Source organism: Bombus vancouverensis, chromosome 9 (assembly GCF_051014615.1).
Source record: "Bombus vancouverensis nearcticus chromosome 9, iyBomVanc1_principal, whole genome shotgun sequence".
NCBI lineage: Eukaryota > Metazoa > Arthropoda > Insecta > Hymenoptera > Apidae > Bombus > Bombus vancouverensis.
The window spans coordinates 15225524-15246169 of NC_134919.1; the positions used below are offsets into that span (position 1 = coordinate 15225524).

The 20646-nt window shown below is 41.5% G+C and overlaps 1 protein-coding gene across 1 annotated transcript; it reads right to left on the reverse strand.

The window, feature by feature from the left end:
- Positions 1 to 1805: 1805 nt before the first annotated feature.
- On the reverse strand, positions 1806 to 19308 carry LOC117158774 (silk gland factor 1). The gene has a single exon (XM_076621376.1). It carries the CDS (start codon positions 10739 to 10741, stop codon positions 9218 to 9220), a length of 1524 nt encoding a protein of 507 aa, XP_076477491.1. The 5' UTR covers positions 10742 to 19308; the 3' UTR covers positions 1806 to 9217.
- Positions 19309 to 20646: the final 1338 nt, after the last annotated feature.

The following is a 20646-nucleotide window of genomic DNA, read 5'->3' on the forward strand; positions in this document are numbered from 1 at the left end:
TACGACTTATACACTGTCTTAGCGAATCGGTTAGTACGAGCGTCTTTGCGAACATTATCTGTATTCTAATTTATCGTTTTAAATATATTCGACGGTTTCAACAACGGCCAATCTCGTCCATTAAACCTCGTCGACCAACCTCTCATATAAACCTGTTCGTATATATTTTTGGAATTTTATCTGCAATATAATCGATAGAGTTAATCTTTATTTGAGTGGCACACTTTAACCTTGCATCGAGGCCATGAAAACTCAAAGTTGTAGACATTCGTACCTTAACGAAATTTATCGACTACCCATTAATAAATTTTTCTGCGGTTAAATTCACTGAATATTTCCATACGTTTTGATTTCCATTTCAACTTGATGGTTCGTCCTTCGAGCTTCCGAAAGACGGGAAATAAGAATGGAATTTTTCGAGTACGTTGTTTCAATTTGTAAAAGAACGACTGCGATTAATTAGTCGAAACGTTCTGCCGCGTCTCTGTAGCATTAAATGCTCTAACTAACGGCAAGGCTCCGATCGCGTTGCTTTTGAAAGATTCGAACGAAAATGGAATTTTTTTGTAAGCGTTGCCGGCCAATGTGGTTAGCTAAAAATCAATTAGCAAAGACACTGGTAATGAATATGCAAGAAGTCGTAATGCTTCTTGGTGAAAACTTTGTGTAACTTTGCTGTCTTCGTACGACGTTGAAAGATACTGTGAATTCGCAGACCGAATATCGTGGATAGGCATTTTGCTTACGAATATGGTTAGAGTCGTGAATTAATTAACAGCTTTCCTATTCAAAAATATTATATCCTTGGTGAATGTTATCGAGTACACGAAGTCTGTGAGCTATCGAAAGGAGCGGTGTTTAACGGACTCGCGAATGAAAACGGGAAACCGTAAAGAAACAAGGCTAAGAAATCAGTGGTGTGTCTGTACGCGGCAGATAGGCAAGTGCGAGAAAACGAGAAAAAGCTTGCAACAACTTTCTTCAGAGGAAACATCGGAATTTCCGTTTGCTCGTTGCAAACAGTATCGGTGCGATAAAATTATTTAACTTTTGCCGTTTTCTTCTGTTACCGAAATGCTAATACTAATACTACGACGGTATCGTCGATTATTGTTGCAAGAGATTGCACGACAATTGTTTTCTATTTACGCGCATTATTCTACTTATAAAATACCAAGTCGAAGAAATTTTTACTAACGCTAAACGGGTAAATATTTGCGAATGTTAGTAAACAAATATTCGTGAACATCGCTGAACAAACATTTGTGAGAAATATATTATCTGCCAAATATGTGCAATACGTCGGTGTTACAGCGATTGTAATCGAGTATATCTATGAATATTACATCATGTATTTCTATTAAATTTTAACTCGCGATAATAACTTTTTATCTGATCGTAAGTACTATATCTTAAGTACATGTTATCGTTCTTTTGTTTGAGAATATATCATCTCGTAAAATAAGCTTTAATAACGCGTAGCTACACTGATTCTAGTCTACCGCGATGATTTTGAAGTCGATTCGTTAAATTAGTTTCATAATGCAATCGATAACGGTTGCCTGTGATACACGAGCATAACGATTCGTGGGCAAAAATTGACGCGAACCGTGCTAAAGATATATGAAATTCGAAGAAAGTTGAACGAATGGTAGAAGTATCGTAGTATTCGTTGATCTCAAGATGTTTACATTTCAGAGGAAAATAATTCCAATTAATTATAAATACTTCTCGAATATACGAAGAGGAAGAAAAGAGGAGATAATCGGGTATAATAAAAGAAGAACGTTTAAAAATCAGGCGAATTTTCGTAGAAATACGTGGATTTATTGAAACATTTACAACCTCGTTTGCTCGCGTCGTTTCTTCTCTGTCCGCGGCCCTTGAACACGCGAGGGCCGTGGACGTCATTTCCGCTGCTGTGGCTTGTGCGTGTTATGTACATGAACCACAGAATCACCGCTGGATCGTCATCGAACCACGTGATTCTTCAGAATCCCCGGTCAGAAACGACACTGAAAAACTTCTCCGAAGCGGCGATTCGAACAAGTAAATAGAAGATGTTGCCGTAGAAGTGGACGAAGTTAGGAAGTTATTCGGAAGGTTCGACGGAGATTGGGATGTGGGAGCAAGAGAGGACAGAAGAAAGGGGTGATTTCGTTCCTTGATTCTGATACATCGAGGTTACGTCTCATGGATAAGCGTGGAGAAATGCCGGAATGCACAGGAACAATGAAAGCGTAAACATGGCGACGAGATTTCGTGATTTCGAGACTTTTCCTTTCATTTCGTACGCAAGCGCGAACGCATCCGCAACTTTCGCGGTAGCATCGTTCAACCCGCGAAATCGATCCAGATCTACCATTCTACGTATTCGTGCAAAAGATCGAATGACGAACGAGAAAGGAGGAATGACTTTTCTTCGTGTTTTCTTTTATATCTTCATTCTTTTATTATTATTAGTATTATTTTCTTTTTCGTCTCTGTTTTACTCGTGTACGTGCGTTGCCTTCGGTCGCGGTAATTACCGTTCGACGAGTCTCGAACGGCGAGAAAAATGAACGGAGAGCACATGTCGATAGAAGGAAACCTAGAAACACACTCGGAACCGACGATATTATTTTCTTTCTCGCTAAGTGATCATAGCGATTCGCGATGCTCGCTGCTCCCTGGCTTTCGTCTCCTCTATTTACAGGGCGTTTCGTGGAGGGGCGTGTTTCAAAAGCAACCCGCAGTCAGTAGCGGTCGTTGAATCGACTAGGGTGGCCAAGAATCGAACCGTGGCATCAGCTGCCACGCTTTTTACAAGCGTTGCTTTTGAAACGCGCTGTACAATGCTCACGCTTCTGCCTCTCTCATGCTATCATTCGCTCGCACATTCGCTCTATCGCACATTATATATATATATATATAATATTATATATATATACATACACACACATATATATATATATAATATGTATATACCTAATAGTGTATCATTAGACTCCATTTATTTATATATTTATACTTTGTATTTATAATATTTATATGTATATATATATATATATATATAGCTCCTGTAACATATATAATATTGTACATCGTACACGTTACGTTTGTGCCGCTATCTACACGTATCATACAAAAAACACTGGACGTGTCCTGCTTTCGACGCTTTTAAACAAGAATTCTTACTCCTGGTATCTCTCTCTCTCTCTTTCTCTCTCTCTCTCTCTCGCTCGCTCGCTCTCGCTCTCTCGCTCTCTGTCGTACGTTGTGTGAATAAGAATGTGCATGTGTATGTCTGTGCATATCGCGTTGTATCTTGTGTGTTTCGAATGTGCTGCAGCACGAGGATTTTCGAGTATAACGTTGCGTACGAACGCGCACCTCTACAAGGGGAAATACACAGGCGTCTCTTGCAAGCCTACGTTCATTAATTTAGATTTATTCTCGCGGGTTATCACATTATTCGCTCTACGCCGGCGCTCACGCGGGTTCGAGCCAGCCATCGAACGGGGGCTCTCTTTCCCTTCGGAATCTCCACTCGGATTCGAGACACGAATCGTCAGATCTTGGATCCTTGAGAATTCGCGAGATCGATCGTAACGTCTGCGGTTATTGTTGGTTACAGTCATCGGCATTTATTCCATCGCTGATTAATATCGTTAAAAGAAAAGAGAAATATAAAAATATAGAAAAAGTATAGCGATCAAGATCGTTCACGTATCGTTCGTTGATTGGAAACTAGAAGAAACAAGTGAGAATGGATGAACGTGGAAACATTCTAAAGACGACTGCAAATTAACGATTGTAATCGTAACACGATTAAACTTGCGTGTAATCTCGTCTACCTGAACCGACACAGCTGTGACTTCTAAGAACTGTGTCTACGTTCACGAAGAATGACGATCTATCACACACTTGTCAAATTATTCGTCATTGTCGATTGTCAATTATTCATTTTCCTATAAATTAATCTTTTCCACGGATAACTATTTTCTGATCATTTGTCAGAAGGCGATTCGTCGTTTATACGTGTAACTTGCGTAACTTTCACTCTAACGTCATACGTGGTGTCATCGTCCTATGAAAATATATAACACTTAACTATATATATGCCAAAACACTTTTCGAACATCCTCGCAGCTTCTGTCGGTTGACTTTCTCAAAGAAGAGGAAACTGATATTAACGAAACTCGCTCTGTATTCGAATAATATTCGATAAATATCGAAGATCTAGAGGGAAAAACAGAATAAGTCACTGGTTCTTTGGTTCGGAATCAAAATTCCTCTACTGTATATTTATCGACAGATCTTGATTTCTGATAAACTTTAATAATCGAATTAACAAGATGTTTGATATGCAGGCCTGTCCAATTGTATCGGAACGATAAATTACAGAAACAGAGAAGAGCAGAGGGATTGAGATCAACGACCGGCTGAAAATAGGCATATATCATCGAAGGTACAGATAATCCTAGAAAAATCCTTCGCTATCGCTTTTTAGTATCGCAATCTACACTCGGTAAACAATCGTCTATTGATCGTCGACTCTGCTCTTTGTTCCTCGAAGAAGTACAAGAACTTTAAATAACAGAACATTTCCAAGACTGAAGTTTCGTGTTAAACCTCTTAGGTACAGCTGAATTTTGCTGAATTAGGAATTCGCGTATATCGTTAACGCTGTTACAAAGCATTACGAGAGCAAGAAAAGTGTGAAGCAAAACAAACGAAAAAGATCGTTTGGTTCAAACGCTGAGCGAAAGCCGCTACAGTGGCCTACTGTACCTGAGTGGTTAAACTCGGTATTGTCTTGGAAAAATTGAATTTGACTTTTATTTAACAAGTCGACTGTCGCGCGCGTTTTCAAAGAAATCTCCGTCAGGCCACGCGTGCAGCAGTACCAAACGTTCTCTGCTAGGTGCTCCCATCGATATTTTAGTAACGCGAGTCGCTCAAGCGGTGGTCTCGTGGAATGATGTGTCGTTTCGTTTGTTCGCAACATTAAAAGCACTAGCTGTTGTCGAATATAACGAAGGAAAGCGTGGTATGGATTATTCCGATCAAATGGTTTCTTATGCCACTGCAATTAGAAAAGGAATCAAATGGTACAGAAAACTTGGCATTCGACCCCTTCTGGGAATTTCTGTTGTAAACGCTTCGACGGTATACAAAATTGCAACAAGGAAGAATACAAATATTAGAATATTCGGACAATTATTAATTGCAAAATTATAAACGGTTATCTGAAAATACAAAAAATCCTCAAAGTCGGCATAGTATCGCCGTTCGGAAAAATGATTTCGGAAGAAGCATTAGACGCGCGAGCAAACTATGTTATGCAAATAAAAAACGTCGAATGGACCGAACAGTGGCACAAAAAAATTTGAAGAAAACAAGAATTTATTGTCCAAATTGTCCCGACCAACCTCAGCTATGTATAAAATGCTTTAAGGTTTTACATTCTAAATAATTTGTTTAATAAATCATTTTCGTATTACTTTTATAACGATTCAACAGTTTTATTATTATGGAATTCAAATACCTACAACGATCCTTCGCAAGTAGTCAAGTAATATAAAACAACCCGAATATGGGTTACGCTGGCCGACCGGAAACTTCGCTGACACCCGAATACGGGAGTCGTGACAATCAACGTGTTAAATACAGAATCTGAAGTCTTTATCTCAATCTGTAACATGCTACTTGATGCATTGTCAAACGAATGAATTATCATTCAACAAATGTTAACTAGAAACAATCGTAATAAAACACAGAGTTTGAAGATATTTATTTGGATATATTATTTAATATATCTGGGAAATAAACTTTATAAATATAAAACAAAGTTGTAATTACTTTATAAAGAAATATCTTGCAATTATTTTAAAGATAAATATCTTAGTAATCGTATTACAGTGTAAAGGTAAAATTAAAAAATTGTTATATTTATCTAATATGTATCTTTTTTTACTTATATTAAACACATGTCCTCGTCAAATATTATTTAAATATTATTTATTATATTTATTATTATCAAATAATTAAATTGCAAAATAATACAATAAATAATTATGTTATCAAGTCTAAGGAACGATGTTGAATTCGATTAACGTATTGAGATTACATAGATAACAACTCTCGATTATTTTTATTTGGTAATTGAGCACACGACATCTTCAAGCTTGGTTTTATTTAACGACGGTAATCTTGGTAAACGTCAAAATCATCGAATCAAATAGAACCAGTTACATAGAGCTCTGTAGAATTTTAACTATCGAATCTTGTCGTATCCCTTGCGTTATTCTCTACGCAATCTTATCTTTCTATAATCGAAGTAACTTAAGATCGAGGAAAATATGAAATTTTCCCTTCGCCTACTTTAAAAACCCTACCCTAAAATTGTTTAAGAACGTTAAAAATTTGTCGTCCTGTTAAAACAAAAATGAGATTACGACGTATATATATTCGAGTTAATATTCCGCGTAATAACCAGCAACAAAATAAAGTAAAAGAAAGTAAAAGAAAGGAAAACCAAGGTTCACGTTCGTGTCTCGAAATGCGAAAATATTCGACTCGATCTCGCCCGATCAACTTCCCTCCGACAAGAAGGAAATTGCACACGTGTATTGCGACTAGAAACGAATCGTTCGAACGAATCGACGATTGTGTTTCCGTGTTAAGAAAGGAACGAGAGAACGGCTGACGGTCGAGGCAAGTGTGGCGCAGCCGGAGGATCGCATCGTTGTCGCGTATCACAGAAAAAAACCTATGCGTATCGTGGTGAACGTCAGTCGAAAAAGGTCGCGAACCGGAAGTCCATGGAGAACTCGTCGAGCATCTACGAATATCTTCGTTTTATTTTCAGCTTTACATCGCAATCTTATGTCTGGTCTCGCGGCCGTATGTCACGATTCGAGTACAGCTTAATCGACGTCTTGACATATTTTTCTTTTTCAACGTCGATTGCCTCGTGTAACGATGAAGAGCAAAGAGATAATCCGGCGACCAAGCGTTCGTACGATGTCGACCGTGAGTTTCGAAACACGCGTCTTTCTCTAACCAAAAATTTCTACGATCCTGGAAACAAGAATCTATTCAAATAAATTAATCTCAGACTCGTAGAGTCGATGTTTACTAGAAATGAACGAACGTGTTAAAAGATAATCTACGTTTATAAATGGACAAGTTAGGTTCAAGAGTTTGGGAATGGAACAACGATGGAAAATAAATAATAAATCGATGGAAACCGACTGGAATTTATAACGCTCGAATGCTTCGATTTTCTTGTACAGTATTAACGATATCAGCGAATCGCGATTAATTGAGAATGCTACGAATATCGATGCGTTTATGGGTAACTTTGAGAAGAAATATACGCGAAGTACGCGTAACGCGCGGAAGTACGAAGAATATTGAAAATACACGTTGGAAAATTTAGCGGGCGAAACAAACTTTTACTTGGGTTAGTTACGTTCGCAAAAATACGCGTTTTGCATAAACACGTGTAGATAACTAATGAATAATACGTGATATTATCGAGTTGAAAAACAACAAATCGTAGATTATCGACTTTTACTGGACGAATAATCTTTACAATTTTATAATTTGATGTCGAATATCGTCAGCTGGTTCTTGTAATTTGTAAAATTCACTTTTAGAAATTTCTAGAACTCTGCGTATTTTATCAAACTTGTTACTATGCTGCGCAAGAGAATTTATCGTTGGAAACTTGTTAGTTTCGCTGACGATATCAATTTAATTGTAAAGCAAGATCCCGCTGAAACATCGACGGTTCCGAATTTGTAAATGAAAAAACTACGAGAGAAATGGTCAAAAATGGAAAAGGCGAGGATATTATCCGAATCGCCGCACGATTTTTCAAATCGATTTTCTAATTATCGGAATAGAAGATGCGTAAACAACTGACACTAATTCGAAATTCAATATCATTCAACATACCGAAAACACGTGTTTAATTTTAAAATAAGATCGACATCGTACTTACTCGGCATTACAGTTCGAACTTCCATAGAACTAATAAACGTAGATCGTTGCATTATAAATTTCTTCTTTCGATAAAACTTTTCCGTCAGGCATTTTTAAATCGCCAACATACGTACGACGTACCGCGCAAGATTTCGATTTAGCATTTTCCTCGATAGTTTAATACGCTTTTCGAAACAATTACGTATTTAACTCGTTTCAAAGCACAGCATACGAAAATCAGATTATCAGATCATTTTACTTTATAAATAAAAACACAACGAAGCAACAAGAAGACAGTTTTTACAAAAATAAAATCAACAAAAGTGTAACGATTCGAGTAATTTTAGCTTTGCGTTATTGCTTAATTTTTACTTCAGAAGAAGAAATATTGATTCAACGTCACTGGTATCTCTCGTCTCAAGACTTTCGAAATTTATTATGCAACAGCTTAGTACGACTTAAAAGTCACGCGAGATTAAAAGATCGTCTCGCGAAGGAGCCTGTTATCCCTTACTATTGTACGCGATAGCGAAACAACAGCCGATTAGTTCCCATTGTATCCAAAAATGATCTAGGTGAACTCACGACCAGCCAGACCAGAACCGTGTATCACGATCGAACCTTTCAAGATCACACTTTCCACAAAAAGAAACCGCAAAATTCGCACCTGCCCAGCTCGACGATTTCCTAAGCGTCCTCCAGTTGTCGTCCTCCGTGTCTCGAAACGCCCCTTCGCACCCGCACCGTTCGCACCACACCATCCCCTTTTTGACAACGATCGACTCCGAATCCAGCCGCGCGACTCTCACCTCCTACGATCCGGTCTAATCTCCTCCGTTCTAACATCTTCTTACACCATATCCTCCTCGTCGTCTTCCTCCTCCTCCTCGTCGTAATCGTCCTCGTGGCCGACGGGCCAGCAAGCCTCCACCTCGTTGTCCTCGCAGCGTCGCCGACGCCGCTGTTGCGGCGGTTGTATCGACGCTGAGACTCGCAACGACGCTGACTGCGAGACGGCAGCCGCCGGCTGCGGGGGTGCCGACGACGAGGACGAAGAAGACGATGACGAGGACGACAAGGAGGTGGAAGAGGAGGGTGGTTGATGATGATGGGCTTGGTGATCCTGATCGAGGACAGGGAGAACGATGTTCGCCGTGGTCGAGGGATTGCTCGCGGCTGCGGTGGCGGCGTATGCCGCGGCTGCAGCGACTCAGGCCAGGGCGTAGGGGTGGGTAGCGTGGTGTCACAAGCCTGGAGCCGCGGTGGCGACGGAGGACGGCGGGGGCGCGCTGCTACTAGCCACGCTGGTCGCGTGATGGTACAGCGGACTCTGGTAATACTCCTGGTGATGGTGATTGGTCATGTTGTGCATTGGACCAGCCGCGTTCGAGCCCGTGTGCATGCCATTGTGATGATGGTGACTTGGTGGCGCGGAGTGAGCGTGAGGATGATGAGGCGAGCCGAAGTTGGCGTAGCTCTGATGCAGCTGTTCGTACATTTTCATCTCCGGTGGCTTGATGTCTTGCGCTCCTGGCGATGTGCCCGCCGTCGCGCCCGGCAGTAGCCTGGTGATGCTAAAAGGATGACTGGCAGCGGTGTACGGTGGCTCTTGTTTCAAACTACCGGTCATTCCATGATGCAGAGCCGTAGGTTCGGAGATCAAGTGAGGATGAAGACTTCGACTGACCATGGCGGTCAATTCGTCGTGAGCAGCGCCTAGTTCGGGTCCTAGGAGGCCGCCTATGTCCGTTGTATCGCTTTTCAACGAGGCGTGGTGTTGATGGAGACTGGCTGCGTGGTGATGATGGTGCGACGACACCAGGGAATGAAGATCCTTGTCGTCCTGCTGCTGGGGTCCGTGGTGGAGAGAAGACGTTGTCTTTTTAGCCGCGTGAGCCAACTCGTGGGAGGTAGGACTATTGTGTCCGGCGGCGGCTGCGGCGGCTGCCGCGGCTGCGGCTGCTGCGGCTCCGGTATGATGCTGTTGGTGCTTGTTGTTCTGTCTGGTTAATTCTTTCTTCTCGTCTTTGAACCTCTTCTGTCGACGTAGATAACATCCATTCTCAAACATGTTCCCGCTCTCTGGATGCAAGGTCCAAAAGGAGCCCTTGCCAGGCTTGTCCGGAGTTCGCGCCACTTTCACGAAACAATCGTTGAAGCTGAGCGAATGCCTGATGGAATTCTGCCAGCGTTGCTGATTTTGTCTGTAGAAGGGGAACAGGTCCATGATGAACTGATAGATCTCCGACAACGTAAGCATCTTGCTGGGCGCGTTCTGGATAGCCATTGTGATCAGGCTGATGTAGGAATAGGGCGGTTTCGCGTGCGTGTAACTTCTGCGGTAAGACTTGTCGGTTCTGGCGCGTTGCAAAGCGGAATTAGGCGAATCCGGCTCGGTAAGGGAAAGAGGATCCCTGGTAACACCGGCGCCGCCGCCTGGCGTTAGAGGACCATAGCCGACGGCGCTCATACACGCGCCACCGCCTCCCATCGAGGCACCCCCGTAACCACCCATAGCACCACCGCCCATCGATGCCATCCCCATTGCCGAACTCATGGTGCTCATGTTGAAACCGCCGGCGCCCTGAGGACTGCAACTCGGTCCGACACCGACTCCCATTGACATACCCATAGGCATACATCCTACCGAGTTGATCGAGCTGTACGTCGGCGCCATGCTGCCCATCGTGGACATCGCGGCGCTGGTCATCGCGCCGCCGAGGCTACCAGCATCGCCGTACAGCTTCTGCGACTGGAGCATGGTCATAGAGCTGACCGGTGCCGGAGTGGCGGGTTGCTGTCTGCTTGTCAAACGAGAATCATGAAAACCGCGGTACCACGGCTGCTGTTGGTAATGCGACGGTTCCCGAATCTTCTCCTCGGTGATGAAAATGCTCGACACCGTTCGTCAACACACGTTTATTTCGATTACTCACGATCCTTTATATCCAACATACGACTGCGATTATCATCGAGTTACATGTGTCAATATCACTGATATTTCACTGTCCACGATAATCTGATTCGTACGGCGACAAACAGAAACTTCACCTTCCTTTTCTATGTCTTCTGCAACTTGCTCGATACGATGTTTAAAACACAATTCGCGCACTCCAGCAATTATCCTCTTTGGAAAAATTCACAGAATCTTCGGAAGAAATTCCACGATCTTCCCGGATATAGTATCTTCTTTCGTCCAACACTAAGAATCCTTTAAAATACACCGTAAACGAGCGTCGATAGGTCGGAAAAGTTCACGATCGCTCCGTCACTTCGTCAACACGTTGAGAATAACGCACGGTATGAAATTGTACGCGCGGGCTGTTCGCGCACCGCCAGCACCAAGCACGAGCTGAGAACACACGGCGAGCAGCGATCGACGTTGTTTGAGCGGGGTTCTGTGTGCTCGATCCACCTCACCTCCACTCTCCCTCATTCACCAGTCTCGTTGTCTCACTGTCTCTCTGTCTCTCTGTGTGCCGTGTGGATGGACGCCGGTTAGCGAGTGTACTCCGCTACTCTTGAGTCTGCCGATCTTGTTCAAACACTCCCCACTCCGTACTACGTCTACCACGCCTGTTCCATGTCCGCCGACCAATCGGCGTCCACGTCTCCCCGCTACTCCACGGTTACACCAACGGAAACGCAACGGAGGGTGTTCAACGTGTCCCCTTCGTATCGCGTGAATCTACGGCGCGATAATGCGAGCGGGGAAACAGCCAGACCTTCGAGCGTTCGACGAAGTACGAAGAGCGCAGCTGCGAAATATCCCGCTTGCGCAATATTCCACAGGATGCCGGGCCACGGCGCCCGACCACCACGTCCCGACGGCCGCGTCCCGATGCTCCTCTCTCATGTCATGTCAACTGTCTGTCTGCCACACGTTTGACACGTATCGGCGCGTGTCACGCGACGGGCTGATTTTCTTCCATTTCTTTCTTTCCTTATTTTCTTCCTTTCGATTCTTTCCTCCTATCTTTGGATACGTCTCCTCTTCGTACATGTTCTTATTCTTCTTTCTTTTTATTTTATTTTAAGTCGATCGCTTGATTTACAGTTTCTTGTACTTCACTTTCCTTTCTCTTTGTGCATTCTTCTTCTTCTTCTTCTTCTTCTTCTTCTTCTTCTTTTGCTTTGTTCCAATATGTTTGAATATGTTATTTGGTTCAGTGAATCGATACACACAGTTTTTGAAGATAGTTTCCGAAAGAATGTTCGAATTGTGTTTCTCAAACTCGTGGCGATTTTGTGATCTGCGGAGGTTCACGACGGTGCTCGGAGAAGAGGAAGAACGAAGCTACGTTTCTGGTGCAGTACAGGTTCGTAGATCTGTTTGATACGGTAGATTTTTCACGCGTTCACGACGCTTCTCACTCGTTCGCGCTATCGCTAGTTACGCGTTCCTCTTACTTTGCTTCGTCCGTTCGTTGAATTTTCGTAGAAATTTCTTATCGACGAATAAAATTAGTCTGCGATAGCTATCGTGTACTATACGATATTTTCTAGAGCGATACACTGTATCAAATACTCGATACAAAATTATTTATTTCTTCAACCTTTTTATCGATTTTTCGTATTTGAACAAACGTTGAAACAGTATTTCAATTAATTGAGGATAGCTCGTTATCGATTTCTATTCGTCGACGGATCGTGCGAACGTATTGCACAAAAATTTGAATTACTCGCTAAATTAGATTATCTAGAAAATTGGAGTCGTTGCGACTGAAAGATCGTGAAATTTGGATTCGATGGATCGGTCGTTTTATTTTCTGCGTTTTCTGTGGCAGGTAGATGATGTCTTCCTTTTACGACCCGTTACAACTCGAGCAAATCAAACGAATTAGATGCGCAAACAAACGTGAAATATTGAAACTAATAACACGTAGCTAGTGACATAGAACTTGTTTAAATTAGTCAAACGTCCACTTGTTCTCGAGTTACTTCGATGCTCGAAGATCCAGTAAACACGACAACATCTTGGTGGAAATTCTGATTAGTTTACAGTGTGTTTGAGAGTAGAATTATCAATGACCGTAGTAAATTATGACTCGATTATTTGGTATACGAGAAAAGAAAACGATGTACGTAACTACAGCATCAAACAGCAGGTCGTTTTTACAGTGGTAAGATAGTAAAATACGAGAAACTTAGCTGACAAAGGCCGACCCTATAAAAGCAAATAGAATAAAATGCAGACAATGTATGTATGTACACATAACTTGGAATGTAACGCGCCGTTGCAAATGTTTAACTTTATCAGAAAGAAAAACACGAACGTTTTCTCTGGACTATCTGGAAATAAAGAATTTTTGGGGGGAAAAATGGAAGCTCGTTAAGTAGAGTTTGGCAATAGTAAATGAGAGGAGTAAATATTGACGGATAATAGATTCGTCAAATTGTACGAGTGTACTGTTAGAATCATTTAGCTTGGAAAATAGATCACTTAAATCTAACAACATAAATATTGAAGTATAGCAAATTACAGGGAGTTTGGACTGGCTCAATCAACTTACATAAGAATACCGCTGCTTTCATTACCTATGTCAAAGCTAGATAACTCAAACAGTTACCGATAACATTTAATTACAACAACAAATATACACGCATAATATTTATCTATATCCGTATAACACACTGATAACTCTAAACATCCAACGTAAATTTGTCGATATTTACGATTGAGTTAAACCTCTTCTACTACAAGTAGGCACACTCGAATTTTTTTTTTTTTTTTTTTTTTTTTGAGAGAGAGAGAGAACAAATTACAAAACAAGCACTTATTAACTTTTTAACAATAAAGAAATCAGATACAACATAGCTACATAAATATTCTTCAGCCGACTATTCTCTGACATTTTTCGAACGCTTCTTTCCTACGTCGCGATAATTTCGTAATTCTGTCGCAGTCATTGAACGTTTACGCGTCAATGGTACTCTTGTTTCAACGAATAAGAGAAAAATAGAAAGTCGAATCGAACTTTAGGAAATTCGCGGAGAGAAAGGAGAATTATTTTAATTAGTACGATGAAATTACACGTGTACGCGACATTGACTTGTAGATTTTTACTTTTGAAATGATTAGAAAAGACACACGCGCGCGCAAACATAACTAACACGAAAAATAGAAATTTCTTTTTTCAAGAAGAAAATTTTATTCTCGATAAATATTCGCGAGTTTTCTTTCTCGGAGAAGGCAAGCAACGATCGTTGGAATATAATTTCATAGAGGAAATCGATAAAAATACGACATCACCATGAGACAATCGAGTTTTGCAATCGAATTTTCCGCTTTCCCGACGCGTCGCGTCGCTCGATCAGCGTCGATTAATCGTTTATCGCGTCTCGAATAATTAACCGTCCGTGGCCCATGAATATTAAACGCGCGTAATAAAAAGAGATCGGATTTTCGGCGGATAATTCGGTTAGCTTAACTGGATCCGGTCGCGCGGTTTCCTCTGTCGCTCCCTCCGTCGATTCGACGCCTCGAAGCTCGCAAGTCGACCGATTTCCTCGTCATTATTTCGCGATTATCCATCGATTCTCTCGTAATTACGATTTTATTTCAAGCGTCGATATTAAAACGACCGATTACCGACAGACGATTTCCTCTATTTAAATAATTCCTGATGCTTTACACGACGCAAAGTACCTACCATTGCAACCAACTATTTCTTCCGACGGAAAGTTGCCAACAATTCCATCAGCACGCAAAGTATCAAAAACGTCAAAAAATCCAATAATTCTAAATTATCGAACGAAGGACTTTGATTTCTTTCGAATTATAAAGTCTGAAATAAATTGTATAAAATTACTTGTCTAAAATTTCATGCTTCAACGGGTTTCGTGTATTTTCATTCAGCGTGATTTTCTGACATTTTCCACATTGCCATTCTTCTATATGCAAAACCTTTTTCTATACTGATACGCCTACAAACATCCTGCGGGATCTTATTTTCACGATCTTTATGGCCGTGTCGAGGTTCGTAGAGATTGAAAAAAATTAACAAGCCGAATCGATAATGAGCGGTTGAGAAATGACTACCTGTAAATTTGCGATCGTTCTCGAACCGAGATGGAATCAGCGATTCGTTCACGTGGCTAGCTATTTTTCGAGCAAGTGCGAAGTACGGTCTAATGTGTCCGACGCGAACGATTCGAAATGTGAAGGGAACGCGACGAAGAAGAAAGCATCGAAGGGTGGTCGATGTGTCGCATTTATTCAACGACTTAACACGTCCTCCGTCGTGTAAATCACCGAATGGTGACCCATTTTGCTCGTCACGAAGGAGAAACCTCCTTTGCAGTTTCACAGTCGCGTTAGAAACGCGCGATGAAACGTCAAAAAATTAATAGAAATGGCCAGATATTTATAGTTACGATAAAGGGATAAAGAAGATGAAACGCGTGGCTAGAAGATCGCTTTAACGCGTTAATTTTTTTAAACGATCGACTAACTTTGTAAGTGTGTAGGCAATACAGATCTCCAGGTTGCAAGTGAACGCCACATTATTTTCCACTGGACAATCTGGCGCGACATTATTTATGATAAATAGCGAGGTTGGCGTTAATAATTTTACAGGTTTGTCACGCGGTGCACAATACGATGAACCTGGAACGCGTGCATGTGTGTTAACGGTGAATTAAATATCGAGTTAGCCGATTAATTTGCTGCTGGTTTCTCGCGCGAATAATGGAACCTGTGAAACTCCGTGATCGCGACAGGTTTACGTAAATTACATCTACTAGTTAGAAAAATAGATCCGAATGAAAATGATATCCTATTACAATTATTACAAAATACGTGATATTCTCAAAACTTTTATTTTACGTCTAGAAATTCTTCATGATTATTACACAGTACAAAATTCACTGAAAATTTCCAATCTACGTTCGAAGATTCCGCTTATTTATTCCAAAAATGAGAAACTATATTTCCGTTATTTCTCTCCAAAAACACACAAATTTTAATTAATTCATCCCTCTGAAATCATCCTGACGAACAAGTTCTTATTTTACCTACTTTACTATTGTTCTCTTGCTTCTTTTCTCTTTAACTTCCTTTTCCCTTCTCCTTTTGCTCCTTCGAAGGAGCAACATTCGAAACTGCTAAATCCAGCAACGACTTTTATTATCATTCGCGTAATTTCGTTGCTCGTTTCGTAAGAAAAATGACGGCCGAATATTTCCAAACGATTTGGTCAAACCACCTCGTTTCTTTCGTCAAGAGATAGAAATATTTCCTATTTTTTGTTCTCTTTTTTCTTTTCTTGCTTTATTCCCTCTCAGAAGGCTCACCGCGCAGATCAAATATTCCACGGAATAGATTTTAACGCAAAAACTTGGATCGAGCGGAAAAATCTTTGCACGATCGGTTAGGGAACCTTGTTTGCCATCGACCAACAGCTTCGAGACGACATTTTCACCTCAGCCGTCTCTGTGCTTAACACGTTCGCGTCACCATTTACTAATTGTTAATAATCTATAGGCGTTTCGTTCTTCCAACAAGCATCGCCCGTTGTTCTTCGATTTTCGAAAGGAAATACAAAATAGACACAAGCATTTACCTACCATCCTATTATTTCTTGTTGCTTCTACCTTCTCACGGACCTGAGAATTTAAGCAATGTCTCGATAAACGATCAGAGACGTTGCTTTTCGATCGACGCGTACGCCAGTTATCACGAAGTATCTCTTATCGATTACATTGGCGTTGAATTCTAGGGCACAAGGCCCTTATTTACGCATCGGTGTGACAAATATAAAATTTGATTTTTCCGACGGAGCTCGTATTCGCAAATTGGAGAAAGGAATTTCTGAGATTAACTGCTTTCCGAGACTCGTTGCGAAAAAGTAAACGACAAAATGGTGTCCACCGTTGGACAAAGTCACAAAAGGCAGAGTCGATTACGAACGGGCTCCGTCGTTTTATCGATTGCCTGTCCGTCGGCCCTTGTATCTTGTCCACTGACCACCGATTAACAGTCCCCTCTGTCATGATAAAACCACGTCTAAATATCTATCTACGCTATTACAATACAGTTCCTATCGCTACCAAAACGAAAGGAAGACACAATTGAAAAGTACGTAACAGCGCGGAGAAATAAAAGATGTAAAAATTCAAAGTCTGTCTAGACAAACAGGGAATAGGGAATAATAACAGGGAATAATCGGGATAATCACCAAACAAACAATTATCAATTTTTTAATTTATAAAAAAAAAAAATAAGCTAAGAGAATAATCCGGGCGGAGTTGCTAAAAATCATTATCTACGGCCAACTTATAGATATTCGTAGATATTCGCGCTTCGATCATTTCCAAACACCGACAAACATCGTCAAACCATACGTATTTCTTATCCAGCGAAGAAAAATCTTAAAGTATAGCAAGATCGAAGCATTGGCGCCTGAAAGGAGGTGAATTTAAGACTTCAAACGTCGTCAAACTTTCTACAACCACGTTATTGCAACCGATCTTCCGCTATTAATCGCAAAGACAAGAACTGTACCGGATTCCAAATCGTTGGTTTTCGTGATTCCAGCAGCACGAATATACTTTCAAACAATGACGGAATAACCTCAAACAGAAAGATTTTTAAACTTTCTCGAACGCTCGAATTCTGCACAATCCTAACCTACATACCTGAAAGTATTCCAACGAATTACCGCAGAATGTTTTACATGTTGAACATTTCAAACTTGAAAGACCCTACAATGTGTTTTATGACAGTTCAAAAAAGCAATGTGCTATCTCAACCTCGGTCAAACTTGGTTTGCCGATCGTCAAACAAACGATACAGGAGGGAGAATAGCGCAAAAACTAAAGAAGATAAAGAGTACTAAAATCCAAACTCCATAAACTCGAGGAACATCGGGCACGAAGATCGACCGCACGCTTTTCATCTGGCAACCAGCAAATCTCCGTTTACGGTCGCTTTAGTTCCGCTCATTATCCTCGGCAAGCTTCCGCTGGACTTTGGCCCCGATGAGTGTGCACGTGTCGTTTGCATGTACGTGTCGTTACGTACGAACTTGCGGTTGCTCGATCGTAAATACCACAGGATTATCTTTACTGGACACCATTACCATCGTTTCTTTCCTCGTTGCCAACCCTTACACGTGCAACGAATGGCTGCGGATTTTCCTGCGTGTTTCATGCTCCTCCATTTCCACGCAATGTCGCTCCAACACGTTCGAAAGATTTCAATAATCCTTTTACACGACCGAATACGAAACTATCGTTGACCGACGATCATCTCAGGTCCCCATATGTATCAGGCGATACATACGATATTTATTGACGATTGCTTAGCGATAGCACGATCATATGCGTTATCTATGGTTTATCATAGATGAGGAAGGAATTTGACGAACACCGATGTTTACACGATTGATTGCATTACAAGCTCGCATAGTACCTACCGTAGTAGCTGCTATTGCGTAAAACTTGTCGAATGCTCCATAAAACCAAAGTATAGGAGATTACAGTTAGGAAAATTCCACGGAGACCAACAGCCGGACAACTTCTCGATAGGAGGAAAGAACTCGAACGTAGAAAGAAGATGTACGCGTCTCCGCTCGTTATCAACCCCTTACGATGCGATTAACGTACCCGTCAAATTTCTCAAGCAAAGACAACATCTTCGTACGTCTGCTCGTTGCCAAGCTACGCAGTACTCGGTCAAAGTTCAAGACACCAAAACCAGAAGCTTGCCGCTATCCAAGCTCTTGCTCCCTCTTGATACTTTCGTGGATGATCCGAAGGGAAACCGAAGAATATCGAAAAAGCAAATGCTTGCCGCGATTAACCGCTGTTAAAATTCAATCCGACGTAACTAGCGCGCGTATATAATAGAAGAATAATAGAATAGAAGAAGCTTCTAGCACGGGAAGAGAAAAGGAGAAGCGAGAGAAATATCGGTAGAGTTGCCGGGCGTGACGGGCCGACGAATCGAAGGCATACAACTCGATGATTCAAGCGTTTAGAGTCGGCTAATACTTTACTCGAGAGATTCGTAAACACACACATATGTAGAGGGATGAGGAGGAGGAGGAGAAAGAGGAGGAGGAGAGGCATTCACGAACGGGCGGCGCGTTCCAACATTAGATCCGAGAGCACCCACCTGTACGCCGGGTCTTTATCGAGCCACCAATTGTTTGCGGAATGAAAATATTGTCCCTGTAAACAAGTGGCTACATTGTGCCAAGCGCGCGCGGCGTTCTTCGTTACAACAAATCACTCCCTCTCCTCGGTGCCTCCTCCGCCTCGTGTATCCGCAGCCGCCGCCGCCACCGCCCGCCAAGTACGGCACAAGTGCGCAATCGAGTACTGTTTGTTTCGATTAGTACCGATCCTCGATCTACGATTAAATAACGATTTGCTATTTGACCTAGATTACATCGTATCACGGACCGCGATCGATTCTACTCTCTCGTCGATGCTCGCTACCGACGATCTACCGACGCTACGCGGCTACCGACTTTTCTGCTTAGCGTGTCCCCTGGGATGCACGATCGTACAACGTTTCGTTTTCTCGCCTTGTTTGTTTCTTGTAATTATCGACACAGGTTGCTCGATCACGATGACATAGTTTTATCGGAATAATCGAGTGCAGAAAGACCTCTGATTTAGAAAGATTTAGTTTCTGTTTGAACGGGGAGGTTGATGCGTTGATTCGGCTTCTTATCTCTTTCCGCTTGTCTGTCAACTTTTCGTATATTTTACAAAAGGACTGTTAACGACGCTATGAGCAAATATGTTACGTAGGAGTCGTTTATTGCGCTAATTTATCGTATCGATTATCGTGGTGGTAATTTATCGGGTAATTTGATTTAACTCGACAAACGTTTCGCGTTTGAAGTAAGAATTTTTTAAGGAGAAACGTAATCGGAGTTGGGAAAAAATGGGAATCAGTCTGAAAAGATAGAGACCCGGCTTGTTGCAGCGGCATTTTTGTCTCAATTACCCGCTGCTTTATTTTCAGTCCGAACGTCATGCTTGGCAACAGTCGGTTTTATTGCATGGAATTTTAACAAACTTATTTGCGCGTGATAAAAAGGCGACACAGAGCCAGAAATTCGTCAGGATCGTGGAAAGAAGACGAGTTCTTTGGATAAACGGAAATTAGCCTGATTAAAGCTGAATATTATGAATTAAAAGTGAATTGTTCGTTCGTCCCCTCGTTTTGTCTCTACAGCCGATCCCTAATTAATCTTTAACTGCATCTTCGTTACAAATCTAATTATACGAATTACAAACTGACAAAGAAAAATAGAAAAAATATCCTGGATTGAATTAAAATTATTTTCTCATATCGTAAAATATCCAGTGTCGCTGCATTTTTCGATTCAATGGTATTTTCCTGCTCTTAAAACATTAATTGAGATCGGAGAAGACAGGAAAAATACGGTTTTATCTGAATTTTGTTCAAAAACTTCTTAAAAATTAACCGTAAAAAAGAAGATATCACGATTTTACAAATTAATTCAATTTTACAAACTAAACGAAACGTTGTCGATTCTCCCCTAATTGCTGTCACACATTGAAAGCTTCGAAACGCCCTACGAACCAAACGGTGTTTGACTTCGTTTGAAGCACCGAAACGCGCGAGTCAAGATCCTTCGACTCGATAGAAGTGTTTTGTCATTTTTATACGAAAGTAAGAGGGTTGCCACG

What these genes read in the sequence shown, in the direction of transcription:
- LOC117158774 (XM_076621376.1), bottom strand. Translation starts at nt 10,741, where the DNA reads ATGACCATGCTCCAGTCGCAGAAGCTGTACGGCGATGCTGGTAGCCTC.